We start from the raw sequence: 15,435 nt of genomic DNA, 5'->3' as shown, positions 1-15,435 counted from the left end.
GATTTATCCACCCTATTGATTATTCCCCATGGATTTCAAATATTGTCGCTGTGGCTAAACCAGATAATAAAATAAGAATGTGTACCGATTTTCGAGATTTAAATAAGGCTTCTTTAAAAGATGATTTCCCTCTTCCAAACATTGACATGATAGTTGATTCTACGGCAGGACATGCCTTGTTATCCTTCATGGATGGTTTTTCAGGATACAATCAAATTTACATTAACCCTCAAGATCAATTCAAAACCACTTTCACCACTCCTTGGGGTACGTTTTGTTGGATAATGATGCCTTTTGGACTTAAAAATGCCGGTGCAACTTATCAACGAGCGATGACCCTTATCTTTCACGATTACATGCATAAGATTTTAGAAGATTATGTTGATGATGTTTTAGCCAAATCCATTCTTCGCATAGATCATATTAAAATCCTTCGTCAAATCTTTGAAAGGATTCGTAAATATCACATGTGCTTGAATCCCTGAAAAATGTGTTTTTGGTGTGGATAGTGGAAAACTATTAGGATTCATAGTTTTGCATCGTGGGATTGAGGTGGATACTAAGAAAATAGATGCTATTGTCAACATGCGACCTCCTAGAAATGTGTCTCAACTTAAAAGCTTACAAGGAAAAATTCAAGCTATTCGTAGGTTTGTATCTCAACTTGCGGATCGTACTTTTCCTTTTACTCAACTTCTCAAAAAGAATATCACTTTTCAATGGAATGAAGATTGTCAGCAAGCATTTGAAGATTTAAAAGTGTATCTGGCTAATCCTCCTATCCTTCGACCGGCCGAACCTTCTAAACCCTTTCTTCTTTATACAGCTGCTTCTTCTCATGCTCTTGCAGCATTATTGGCACAACATGATAAAGATGGTAAGGAGTGTCCGGTTTATTATATAAGTCATACCTTACTCGATTATGAGACCCGATATTCTGCGATAGAAAGACAATGCTTGGCCTTGGTGTTTGTGACTTAGAAATTGAGACATTATCTCTTAAATTCAGAAGTCCACGTCATGGTAAAGTTTGATCCTTTGAAGCATCTTTTTTCCAAAACTGATTTATCAGGACGCCTAGCTAAGTGGGTTATGATGTTAACTGAATTTGACCTTAAATTTGTTTCACAAAGAGCAATTAAAGGGCAAGCATTGACCGATCACCTAGTTGAAGCCCCTTCACCTTTCTCCTTCCCTAACCCTGAGTCTTTTCCTGACGACTTCATTCTTTGTATAGAGAAAGATGAAACTTGGGAGTTATACTTTGATGGCTCTAAGTGTCGTACAAGATCGAGGGCAGGGGTTGTTTTGATTTCTCCTACAAAGAAGTCCATTCCCTTATCTTATCGTCTCAATTTCCTATGTACCAATAACATTGCTGAGTATGAGGCTCTTATAGCAGGAATAAAGGCAGCCTTAGCTTTGAATATAAAACACATACATATTTTTGGAGATGCTCAACTGATTATAAGACAAGTAACAGGACTATATCAAGCGAAACAAGACAAATTATCACAATATAAAGACCTTGCTATCTCTTTGTTACAAAAATTTGATTCTTGCACCATGGAACCTGTTCCTCGAAAAGATAATCGACATGCGGACGCAATGGCATGTGTGGCTTCTTTGATATCTTTAGAGGACCTTATGGTTGATCTTAAATTTGTTATTCACAACCTTATTTCTCCAGCTATTGTAGATGATTCTAGCTTAGTGACATGTTGTGACTTTATAGATTCAGATGAATGGTATTCGCATATCGTAAGATACTTGACTGATGGTGCCTTTCCTGATTCCGCTAATAGGAACACTAGGGCTAGAATTTGCAAGTTGTCCGCTAGATATATCATTCTTTCTAATGTTCTTTACCGAAGGGGTTATAATGGTCTTCTCCTTCGTTGTCTTAACAAATCGGAAATCCCTATTGCTCTTGAAGAGGCGCATTCAGGTGCCTGTGGGGGGCATTTTGGAGGCAAATCCTTGGTTCAAAGGTTGCTTCGTATGGGATATTATTGGCAAACTATGCAGCAGGATTCTTTTTCATTTGTTAAGAAATGTCATCAATGTCAACAACACAATAATTTGATTCATGCTCCTGCCCAAGAACTTCGTTCTCATGTAGCTTCTTAGCCTTTCTCCGCATGGGGGCTGGATCTTATCGGTAAAATCTCTCCTCCTTCATCTCAAGGACATACTTTCATTATAACCGCAACAGATTACTTTACAAAGTGGGTAGAAGCCGTTCCCCTTCGCTCTACTACTGCTGAAGTAATTTGTCGATTTCTTCTAGAAAACATTATTTCTCGATTCGGGATACCTTCCACTATAATATCTGATAATGGGACATCATTTAAGAACAAGGATGTGAAGAAATTCCTCGAGAAGTATCATATCAAACATCGATTTTCTACACCATACTATCCTCAATCAAATGGTCAAGCCGAATCATCTAATAAGATAATTGAACAAATTCTTCGTAAAAATGTGAAAAAGCATGATAAGGATTGGAATACTCGGCTAATTTATGCTCTTTGGGCCTACCGAACGAGCGTACGAATTGCTACCAGAACTACACCTTATAATCTTGTTTATGGTGTTGATGCTATTATGCCTTTAGAATTAGAGATTCCATCACTTAGAGTTTCTCTCAAAGGTATAGTAGATGATGACGCTTATAGAGAACAAAGACTTCAACAGCTTGAGATGCTTGATGAACAGCGTATAAATGCTCTTGAGCATATTCAAGTGTATCACAAAACTCTACAACGAAGCTATAATGATAAGGTTATTCAACGTTCCTTCTCAGTGGGTGACTTAGTGCTCTATGAGAATCAGCGCAATGTGAATGCCTTACCTGAAGAAAAGGGAAAATTTAGTCCTAATTGGCTTGGACCGTATATTGTTATTGAAGATTATGGATTAGGTGCTTACAAAATAGCGGGTGTAGACGGTACGTCTCTTAAAGACCCTATAAACGCGATGCACTTGCGTAGATACTATGCTTAATTCCTCATTCCTTATCATTCATCTATTTCCTTTCTCACTTCTTCAAAATTGGATAATATGTTAGCATATCTTTGTTAGAGCAAATGGAATTAAATGATGTTTTGTTTATTCTATATTGCTTCGTTCCTGACAAGCGTGTTTCTTTACTTTATGGTTTGTCTTGAATTCATTTATGTAAATTGCAAAAGATTTACATTTTTCATTATGTTGGCATATTATACAATATCTTTATGTGTTAAGTTGAATCGTGTCATGTTGTGTTTAAATTCAAATTAAATCACATTAGTTATATGATTCTTAGGCTTAACACATATTTTTCTTCCCTATCATCAATATAGTACTTGATCAAATATTTTAATTAATTCACACATGTATCAATTTAATCATGGAGCATTGAGAAATCAATCACATGGAAATTAGATACGGAACATACATGTACATCTACCAAATGTATTAACTTTAATCAAAATATACATTGTTTTAGACATTAAAGATAACACGTTTGAGACAAAGAAGCATGTATATATATATATGTGTGTGTGGATCAATATACAAAGGTAGGTCACTACACATCCAAAATGTGACCTACCCTACATCATAAGATCATCTCCTATCCCTAGGGCTGGTGGCTGGAGAGTGACGACTAGATGCTCCCTCCTGATCCGGCCGTGCGGGTGGACCCATAGGGGTATACCGTGATATAGATTGTGAATGGCTCCGAGAGGAACTCCTACGATCCCTATCCATAAGGATTGCGCGATACAAGGTAGCCTCGGCTTGAGCTGCTGCTAGATCACGCTGTGCCCACTGAAGGTCCTCTGATAGAGCTCGCTCTCTCTCCCTCCATATCTCTACCTGTACTCGAAATGGGGAAAACAAATCATCATGCCGACCCACGTTCCCTTGAGGTTTATAAGCAACCTATGAGGAACTAGGGATTTGTGCCATCGTGGAGATATCTGTCACTGCTTGCTGGATCAGAGAACGCCACTCCTGCACATTAGCTGTAGCAGTAGAACAGAACATGTATTAGTACCATTTTATATCATCAAAACATCAATCAATCAATTTAAACCTACTATACCTGGATCTCCCTCACGCCAGTAGGGATCGTGATATGGTAGCATCTGTGACTGGGAACTACTAGGCTCCCCACGCTCAAATAATTTGTGCACGATGGGTGTCATCATCCTCCTTCTCCTTGGCACTAGGCTGATCCCCTGTGGGTGGATCAGGATCTCCTGCCTCCTCATGACCCTCTCCCTCCTCCGACCTAGATCCCTGATCCTCATCTCGGTCTCCATGTCTCCATGGGCCTGGATGGCCTGTCGGGTGATCTGGTGGAATGATAGGCCCTGGGTATGATCTCATAAACCATGAGAGATACCTGCGTTGTGCCCCAGGATCTGCAGCATAATCAGTGACCACATCCTGGTCGGACCCCTCTATATCTGTGATCTTGATATCATCTATCATAGGTCTCGCTACTGCTCTGGGTCTGGGAAGGACTCGTGAGTGTCGAGTGTAGATGGGCACATCGGCTGGAACACACTGCTCTAGCCCAAACTACCTCCGTACTCGGTCAAATTAGAATGGGACTATGATGTGTGGATATCGCCCTCTCAGTGGGTGGTTCCTCTGTAAGCATGCTAACTGTCTCTCCATCCCATCCCATCTGTGCATCCGCAGATATGGTCTCCACATAGTCACCTTAGCTGTCAATCTGTCAAATGTCACTCTCCAATACAGTAGATCTCCAAATCTCCACTCGCTGGTAAGTGGATAAGAAAATACCCTAGGTCGCTCGCTAGCCGCACTCATCGAATAGCCGACAGGCCTGGTAAATGTAAAGTGCTCAAATATCCACACCTGCAGAAGTGTGCATGTCATCAAGCTGCAACCCTGTCTGAAAACATACTCCTCGAGGTCGTGATAGAGATGTGCAAGCATACTCCGACCCCAGGCATATACTCTTCTGTGTCTCTCCATAGCCCTGATGCACCATGTGAGACCCCCATGCATGTGTGTACCTCGCCCATTAGGGCAGATGGCTAGTGCAATGATGGCTATCATAAGACGTCTCATGAGGGGCACCTCTCCTGTAGGATGTAAGAGCCAGCTGACCATGATACGACCTCTCGTCTCACTCGGCATGACTCTCCCTATGCAATATACCTGCTCCCTCTGATGATCCTCTATTGACCGATTGGTCGCATATGTCACGGTAGCTCCTCTGATCGGTAGGCGAAGAATGCGGTACACATCCTCAAGTGTCACCATCATCTCCCCTACTGGAAGCTGGAACATGCATGTGTCAGGATCCCATCGCTCCATGAGTGCCATCAGCATCACGGGATGAAATCGAATGGCTGGCATAAGAATCATAGACCACAAACCTACTATAGACAATGTATCTCTCTCTGCCTAAGTAAGCCGGGGAATCTGATCTCGCAAACTGCGAAGAATCTGCCCCGCCGTATGCTCTCTCATGTATGGGAGACCCTGCAACACAAAAACATAACTATAATCAGTACTCAATCATCAAAATCATTCATGCAAACTATCGAACATCGTATGCTAACCCTGACATCTCTCGCCAAGTCCTAATTGGGACCATGGCGCCCTGTCAGGGACCATGGCGCCCTGAAGGGACCATGGCGCCCTGTCAGGGACCATGGTGCCCTGAGGGGACCATGGCGCCCCACAGGGACCATGGTGCCCTAGGTGGGACCCACGGTCAGATTCCAGGGCCCGCAAACGATCACAGAAATTCAAATGCAGAAAATCAAAAGTCAACATTCAGTCAACTCACCTCTTTCAGTGGCTCGTCATCGATCACGGCCTGTCGCAGGATCTCAATCCTCGTGGGATGCTCCGGTCGTCGTGAAGGCATGATGATGGCTATGTGGGCTCCGCTACAATAAACAATACTTAGAATCAACAAAGTGACAAATGCAATAGTCACTTTCAAGGTATATACTTTCATTCCTTTACCTTTACTTTCAAAACCCTAATTTTCCTCTATGACTCATTTCATCATAACTTGAGTTTGGGAGATGCGATTTTCGAACCGTTTGTTGGGTAGGAATCGTATTTTCATTCCCCTACTCTCGGGATGCTCCAAAAAGTGCTCTGATGAAGCCTTTTTCAGTGAACATCCCTCATCAATACTCTCTTACACAATTTGTCGTAAGTAAGCATGCTACCCTATTTCACCTCCCTAATAAGCAAGTCGAAACAGGGGGGGCCATATAGCTACTCACAAATTTCATCACTTTCCTTAGTAAGCATTAGGTGATTTTGTGATCTAATGTGTGTTTTGTAGGGTGCGGTTCCTAACTGTGCACTGCAGATACCGCTGGGGGCTTCGTCCGACAACTTATGGATATATCCTTTTTCAAATGATGTTTACTTTCTGTACTTTAGCTTGCATATGCACGTAGTACTCATATGACCGCTAAAGTGGGGGCTAAATGTAGCGTCGTAAATTGTACGCACTTGCTAGGGTGGTACAATTTCACACCTAGTTTAGCACCCGCCTTGGTGCATTTTACATTTTGCATTGCATTTCTCCTTTAGCACTTAATTAATCAAATTAATTAGATCTAAGGTCTTATTTCATCATCCTTCACATCATAAAGTCGGGCCCTTTCATTAAAGTGTGCCCCTTTTCATTTTATTCCTCCAATACATCATCTAATCAAAAACCCTAATTAGGCCTTCTTTTGAACTTGGGGGCTTGATTTCGGAGGTCAAAACATCTCGAAATCACCTGTAACTTCGGGATTCTCTCTAAAATCATCATATCTGATGGCCCTAAAAATTTGGTGAAAAGTTGTCGGGACCATGGCACCCAGAGTGCAAACGGTCCCGGACATTTTTCCTGAAATTTTAGGAGCACGATCCAATCATAAAATAAAGCTTAACCCCAAGAAATTGGCGGGATATTCAATCTCTAGGTCGGCCAAAAGATGAAATTACGACCTAGGGTTTCATACATAAGAGCTCTCTTTCTTCATTGGAAAGGAGCCGGATTTTGTTTTCAGGAACTTGATATGCAGCGAAAGAGCAGATCTTTGAAGACTTCAACAACATTCAACATCCCTCTATCAAGCATTTATCAATTCCATTCATCCATTTAGGGCTTGGAAGACATTGAAGAACAATAGGAGATTACCGACTGAAGATTGGCTTGTACCCCTCCCTTGGGGGTTGGGTATGATTTCATGTTGTTTTCATGTCTTTGCATAAGCTTCAATATATCATTTATTCATGCTTTAGGTCACTTTGCATCTTGATTTAGAGCATTTACATTATCATTTACAAGCAATTAGGGTTTACTTTCTAGGTTGCTCTAGTTTGCTTACTTGCATTTTAGATCTTGCACACACACAAGGTCTGCACACACATTACTTTTACAATACAACTTGGCTATTCGTGGAGGTGGAAATCACCGAAGCGGGGGTTTGACTAAGGCAAAACCCTATATAGCTGCCCACACCCTTTTCAGATATAAGTGCAGGTTTTGGGACTCGGACTACGTCGCAGGTTGCAGATCCGGGAAAAGCAGGCCGAGACAGCACTCCACACCAAATTGCAGAGCAAAAGACCAGGACAGGGGCGTGGGGTGCCCTGGTCCTACCAGGATAGGGGCGCTGGGCGCCCTGGTCCCTGGGACAGAGGCGCTGGGCGCCCTGGTCCTCCTGACAGATAGCATTTCCGACAGTTTTCCAGAGTGCAAAACGGCAGTTTCAGGTGCAATTTCCGAGACAGAATCAGGACAGTGGCGCCCGCACCCCCGTCCCGAACATTTTCAAACAAATTTTGACTCCGGGTACGCATCTGCATTCTTGTCTTGTCCTTGTGTTTGCAGCTTTCCCTTGTTTAATTTCAATTCTGCAATCTTGTTATTAGTTCATACTTGCATTTTAGGGTTAGGAATTGAACTTGCATAATCTTACCTTTCAATTACAACAAAGGAATAGAAATCCTAATAGGTAGCCCGTGGCTCTCTCTTTCACAAAAAGAAGTAGCCAATTGTGTGATACCTCTAGGCTCTTTCGTATTCCGTAATGTGTGTCAAAAGGTAGGATTAGGGCATGTTAACCTAGTCTCGCTTTTTCCCCCACACAATTTTGAGGGAATTTCTTTATGATGCAATTCGGGTCCCTGCGAAATCTATCCAAGGATATGAACGAAAAAAGGGTCATTGCGGACAAGATAATTAATATTGCACATTGAAAAAGAAAGGAACTCTAACCTGACTGTTGTGTTCATTATGCTCAGTGATGAATCTTAAGTATTTTAAATCCAGTGACTAGGTTTAGGTTGCATTTTGCACATCATTTTGCATATCATTTTGCATTTTTGTGAATTTAGAGTGATTCCGGTATGGTAATAATCTCTTTATCTTCTGAAAGAGAGCTGAAAGCATCATCATTTCTTACGCTGAGTGGTCTTTTTATCATCATTTCTTCGATTGATTACTTGTGTTTTGAGATGTTTTAGCTGCATGCATAACATTTCATATAGCTTCATATATTTTATTGTTACTCATTTGCATTATCATTTATTTCCATATAATATATATATATATATACACTCATAATCATTTGCATTACATACATTGATATGGAAAAGAAATGTATACATATAGAATAAAGCATATAAGAGACATCTCATAAACGAATCAGCACAAGTGCGATGAAGTCAAATTGGATCTCGTATATATATATATATATATATATATATATATATATATATATATATATATATATATATATATATATATATATATATATATATATAATGTCAAGTATAAGAGTACAAAATGATGTCCAATGACATATACAAACTCCCATCGGAGTAAGAATCGTATAGGCTACAAAAAATGGGTGTGTCTAAAAAAAATATATCTGAGCTACAAAAAAAGAATCATCTAGCTGGCGCCCTCTCCCTCATCACTTAGTGGAGGAGGAGCCTGATGTCTGGGATCCTTGCGTGGTGCTCGTGCTCCCTCTGATCGAACCATATACTGCAAATAGGGTTGCACAAGCTATGCAATAGGAACTGCAACACTATATGCCGCCACATAATAAGTTGCCCTACTGCTCTAGAGAAGGACCTCCTATCGTAGAGACTCTATCTCTGCTCTCGACTATGCTCTCAATGATGTGATCTGGCGATCACGCTCGGCCCTCACCTCGGCCAGCTGTCGATCTCGCTCCACCAGCTGAGTTTGTGCCACTGTCAATTGTGACTGCAGCTCTGCAAGACGTGCCCTCATCGACCGTCCAGTATCTGTCCCCCCATCTCCACCTCCATCACCACCTCCACCCTGCTCCTTTCTCCGCTGTCGCACATGTCTAGGAGTTGATCGCTCCTCCTCAATCCCACCCAATCTAACTCCAACTCACCCAAGGGATCCACCCTCACCCCTCTGCTGTCCACCCTCAGCTGGTACCCTGCTACTACTAGCACCTGGATCACCACTACCTCGTCGCGGAGCCTCAACTCTCTATGCTTGACCCTGCCTCTGGCCCTATCCCTGTGCTAGTGTGGGGGCATCCTCCTCAACATCCTTAATATGCGGAGCCTGCTCGCCCGGGTCTGTAAAACATGGGAATGGATGCTGCTGAAAATAATCTCTATACTCGGGCAATACCCCTGCATCTGCTACATCATCTAGGTAATCCCATCTCAGGCGGTGTAACCCTGTCAACTCCTACATCGCCAACGCGTATGATAACCGCGGAGACCATCCCTATCTCTCCTCATCTGCATATCGAGCATACGTTGTATACTCTTGCGAGATCCCCTGAGGTCGGCCGTACTACCTCATCACTCGTGAAATGACAAATCGCTCCACAACAGTTTGTGATCTCCCAATCAGTGGGCATGTCACAAAAAGGTCCCTGTGAACCCTCCGCCAGTCATCCCATAGCTCCAATCCTCTATATGGTCTCCATACGACGGCTATCAGGTCATCAAGCTATCATCTCCAAAAGTTTTTCTTGCCCAGATGGGCCTGTGTGATATATCCGGCATACCTATAAATGATCGGCTGCCCAAGCTCTCTGTTGTCATCTACTATCGGCCGACAAACGGGAAGGTGCTCCCAAGCCCACACCTGCAAAATTTATACACTCGCGACCATGCTCCGCCCATCTCTGTAAACGATCTCATGCATCTCCCGATACATGTGGGCCAATAAACAAGAACCCCAGCCAAGTCTCTGAGGGGTCTCTATCAACCTCTCTAGCATTTAGCCCCATCCGCTCTGGAAACCCTGCTGCCCTCTGTTCGGCATCAAAAAGCAACCGATGAACCCTGCTAGAACACATGCTAGGGGATACTCCTCACTATACCTGCTCATCAGTATGTCCCAATTCATGGAACGAATCAAAATGTCTGGATCCCTAAATATGTTCCTAAGTGCCTGTAATCCCGGTAATAATGCGGTATCATAATCCACCTTATCCCCAGCAAAAGGGATATGAAAAATCCTGTACACATCCTCGGGAGTGATAGTCAACTCCCCAACTGGCAAATGAAATGTATTATGCTCTGAATGAAACCACTCTACTAATGTCGTGAGCATCCCATGATTCACACAGATATTAGGTAATCACAATAAATGAGTCAAGACGCACAACTCAACATGAGCCTGCTCAACCTCAGATAAATAACACACTAATGCCATCGTGGGAGGATAAACACATCTAAATAGCACAGGAGGTAATCGAACCTGGAAAAAAAAAAAAAAACAACGAGCATCAGAAAACATTCCAAATGAGCCTACAAGAGAAGTTAAACATTACGCAAATCCAAATAAGTCAAATGCAAAACCAAAATTTCATGTTTAACCTTTCAAAAATGATCATTGCCTTTCAAACAACAAAACACAGTTAAAGCAGCATCTCGTACGAGTCAAGAATGGCTTTCATACAAGAAAACAGCCTCAAACGACAATTTAACAAACTCCGCATGACAAAATGGTCTTCTAACCAACCTGTCATACGACACAAGGGTGGGCTATGTATGAAAATTCTAATGGCTTCACATGACAAAAGACTTTTTACCAGTTTCTCGTACGAGACAGGATCCTATCTCGCACGATAAAACGTGATGCCCAACCCCAAACATGCGAAAAACATGAAAAATGAACACAAAATTTCAGAATTGAAAACATAAATAGGCTTAAGATCGATCACTTACCGTTGGCTCGTAGTTTCAGGGTCGATTGTGACATCTTTGGCGTTCAAATCGATGCTGACAAGTAGGGACCGCCATTTTCTTCGCAAAAGGCTTTTTTGAATTTTCAAACTTGGAGGGTTAAAATGATTTGAAAATGACACTTTCGTCCCATATATAGCCTAAAACCTAATTTTTCAACTTGCTCCGATGGTCATGAAAATTGTACCCTTGGCTAATTTGCCTGCTCTAATTCCATTTTAGGATCGAAATCGAAATTCGAGATCATTTTTCTAGCCAATTTCACAATTTCGACCACTTAGCGCTTTTTTCATCAAATGCTCATTCTTTCTTCAAATTGCGCTCAAATTTCAATGTTGAATCTTAATTCAATTTCATTCTACATATCAACATTACAATCAACTCTACGCTCAATTTCTCATCAATCATCGCCAAAATTTTCAAAAATTCCTCAGAATCAATTTGTGCTCAAATAACTTATTTTCGCCACACAATTGCCTATAATCAATCCCTTGCTATCTTTTGATTTCGCTCTCGAGGGGGCATACTCACGACCTTATGACTTCACATCTCACAAGTCGAGAAATTTTTTCAAAACTTCATCAAAAGTCGAGCAAAATCTTTTCAATTAAAGAAAATCAATCCTTATTGCTAAGGGGCATCTCAGTTTCATCGCTTCAAATCAAGCTGATTATTCATTTAAACTCAATCAAAAGTTTCAAGAGTATCTTTGATCACACTAAATCTAAGCAGGTGTTCAGTATTCGTTTCTTGATCAAGATGAACGGTTCATTCTTCGCTCATCGTGTCTTGATCAATCAAGTTCAAGATCGATTTTTATCATCACTCACTGCATCTAAGTTCAATCAAGTTCTAGATCAGTAAGATCTGCTTCTTGATCAATCAAGTTCAAGTTCAGTATCTTTTCTTTCTATCGTTCCTCGGTTCAATCAAGTTCGGGATCGGTATCACTTTAATCAGATTTCATTGAGCTTTGTCGCTTCGAATCAAGCTAAACACCTTGCTTTTCATCTAGTTCGTGATCAATCAAGTTCAGAACTGGCATCTCCTAGACATCACACATTCTTTGAACCAATGCACTGCTCGCACATTAATTCAAAGAGGGGCAAATGTAATACCCTAAAAATGGTCATCTAAACCATGGGCCCCTAATCTTGACAACATCACCAAGGTCCGAACCAAAGGCAATTAAATCAATCTTGAGCACATTATTAATTCTTTAATCATCAAATATCACATGGCAAATCAACTACTCAATATTAATTAAATATTTATTTAATTAATCAAATCATTTCCAATAATATCATTTTGATCAATTATCCCATTTTAATTTATTAAATATCTTTACATATTTAATTAATTAATAAATTTGTCATTCAATCATGCAAAAAGGATTAATTTATTACAAAAGATGAATTAATTTATTACAAAGAGTTGAATTGAAAATAAAACAAAAAGAATTGAATTGAGAGAGAAATCAAACTTGAGATATTATTTCTTTTTCTAAATTTAGAACTTGAAATCAGAAAAACAATTTAATTGAATTATTGAATTATTCTCTAAAATTGGAACTCAAAACTTTTCAGAAAAAGAAGTTCAGTTGCATTAAAAAGACCTTTTTCTTGAATAAATTAAAGAATTATCTATTTTTATCAGATATGCATGGAATTAATTTATTATTATTTTCCAATGCAACTTGGACTTCTAATTTGAATGCATTTCAATTAAACTATAATTGGAATCTATCTCAAGGTTAACTGAATATGATTTCTCAATTATTTCAATTAATCCAAAATTAAGCTTTTTCATCATCTCTCTTGTGATTCTCTATAAATTCGGTCTTTAGCTCTCATTCCAATTTACCCCAGAGATTTTTGAGAAAACGCTTGGAGATTATTATCATGCTAATTTCGCTCTAGAGTCATTGAAGATTATTGTGCTTTTTAGATTATTTGCATCAATTTTACATCCATTATTGCTTGCATCCATTGTTGTTTGAATTGATTATTGCTTGAATTATTCATCCATCTTACATCCATATAATTAATATCATATAGATTAAATCCTTCATCTTGGTGTACTCTAGTCACTGGTATTGCTTATAAAAATCTGAGAGCAATCTTATACTCGCATCTTTTAGAAGGCAATTGGTCGCTTTGCTATGGTTTATTACTTATTGATTATTGATTACTAACCATGCATATAATGACTTAATTGAAGTGTTGTGCTTACAGCTACAGATTCACTTTTTCATACACACAGGGGTTAGTTAGAACCCATGGGTTAGAATAGAGGGTAATTTAGAAGGAGGGTTAGGTGGTTAGAATTTAGGAGACGTGACTAAAAAGGGAATATTTGAACTTTATTAATTCAAATAAAAAGGATGAAAAGGGGAATTAATTAATCATTGAATAGAAAGAGAGAACTAATTAATTAGATTAATTAATTCAAGCGATTGGAAGGGGAGAATTAATTAATTCAAGGGATTGGAAAGGGAGAGTTAATTAATTAGATTAATTAATTCAAGGGATGGGCTTAATTAATTAAGATATTTAATTAATTAAATGGCTAAAGGAAATAAATTTGACTAAATTGATTAGCCAAATTTAAGCATCTACAATCATCTTATTCTTATTTACTTGCATAGGGAAAAGATCGATAGTATCTAAATATTGAAGGGGCAAGGGGAGTGTGAATCCTTTGTTTTGTTTGCACTATTTTTTTTTTGGCTCCACTTACCTAGGACTATGAAGAAGTGCCAAAACATAATCTTGATTCTTTAAAAGATTTTAAATCAATTCATTTAACAAATAAATGTGATAAACATACATTTTCATGTTTTTTTAATATTTGGGTAACTAGCCTTAGATTTTAATCCAATATATCCTACCTAAAAGTATTTTTTACATCAAAATTAAAACTATGTTTTCATACACTAATACCTAAACCAAACTATCCATTTTTAGTTATGTGTCAAAACTATATATAATATATTTTCAATACCTTGAAAGCACACATATACGTAGAATTAGAGAGGGGAAATGGTAACTACGATCATACTGACATAATAAATAAATTTAAAAAATCACTTATCAATTGAAAACTTAAACTAAGACAACTAATCAATCATATTTATCATTTTCTATCTTATTTTGTTCATTGTATTATTAATATTGATTTTTTTTAATAAATTTTCATTGACAACTTCTTTGTAGACTTGCTATTATTTCTATTCTAAAGCAATTTTATTAAAAACAAAAATATATATTTTTTTAAATAAATTATAACATGGAGCTTACAACAGGCCACGCGAATTATTATTGCTCTTTTGATAAAAAAAATTAAATAAATAAAAATGATAGGTGTAAACAAATTCAATGGCGTTATCTCAATCTGCAAGTCAAAATTGGTAGTTTTGGAGCGTTTTCTGTGAATTTTAAGCTGCGAGTCTCTTCAATTGTATGCAAGGAAGGTTTCCAGCATCTCTGCCCGCCTATTCTCATCTTCATCTTCTCTATTTCTTCCTCATTCGCCACCAGTTTTGCCAACGACGATTTCTCCGCCACAAAGTCCTCCTCAGAGAGTGGAACGATTTTGGAGTGGGAGGAGGAGATTGCATTCGATTTGTTCTTCAATTGTTGAATTCTACCCATGTCCGCCTCACTCAGCACACAGCGCAATTTTTGCATGGGGAGAAGAACGTATGTATTTCCCCACTCTATTTCTTCTTCCGCAGGGAGCGCTAAAATACGATGCCCTGCTTGCAGACTACCCAAATTGCAGACAAATTGATTGGGATTGTCGAGCATTAATTCTGCAACCTTCATTCCCACTTTAACTTTGATTCTCTCAACGCCGCCATCAAATCGGATGAGTTTGGCTGTTTTGGATGGAGTTACGCATGACCACAACCAAATTGCCATTAATTCTCGTGTCTTTGCAAAAGAGAGGAATTCAGTGGAAAGAAGAGTGTTGAGGAGTGAGGAAGGAAGAAGAGGGGAGGGAGATATAAATGAAATGCAGAGGGGAGGAAAGAGGGAGGAAATTGTAGTGCATGTTTAACACGGCGAGTAGATGCGCGTGATTATCTTCCTTCTATCGTGACATTTACGCCATTAAAAAACAAATGTTTTCCGACAAAGGTATCAAGACTTTGACTCGGTAGTCCCATCATACAAGGATTACTTCCTATCA

The 15,435-nt window shown here is 39.4% G+C and overlaps 1 protein-coding gene across 1 annotated transcript; it reads right to left on the bottom strand.

Annotated features, from left to right (window-relative positions):
* Positions 1 to 14,544: 14,544 nt before the first annotated feature.
* On the bottom strand, positions 14,545 to 15,213 carry LOC131041972 (uncharacterized). The gene has a single exon (XM_057975254.2). The coding sequence runs from the start codon at positions 15,162 to 15,164 to the stop codon at positions 14,625 to 14,627; it is 540 nt and encodes a 179-aa protein (XP_057831237.2). The 5' UTR covers positions 15,165 to 15,213; the 3' UTR covers positions 14,545 to 14,624.
* Between the last annotated feature and the right edge of the window lie 222 nt (positions 15,214 to 15,435).

This window comes from Cryptomeria japonica, chromosome 1 (assembly GCF_030272615.1).
Source record: "Cryptomeria japonica chromosome 1, Sugi_1.0, whole genome shotgun sequence".
Taxonomy (NCBI): domain Eukaryota; kingdom Viridiplantae; phylum Streptophyta; class Pinopsida; order Cupressales; family Cupressaceae; genus Cryptomeria; species Cryptomeria japonica.
The sequence above is the reverse complement of the archived record's forward strand: the minus strand, read 5'-3'. Positions and strand labels throughout refer to the sequence as shown.

What these genes read in the sequence shown, in the direction of transcription:
- LOC131041972 (XM_057975254.2), bottom strand. Translation starts at nt 15,164, where the DNA reads ATGGCAATTTGGTTGTGGTCATGCGTAACTCCATCCAAAACAGCCAAA.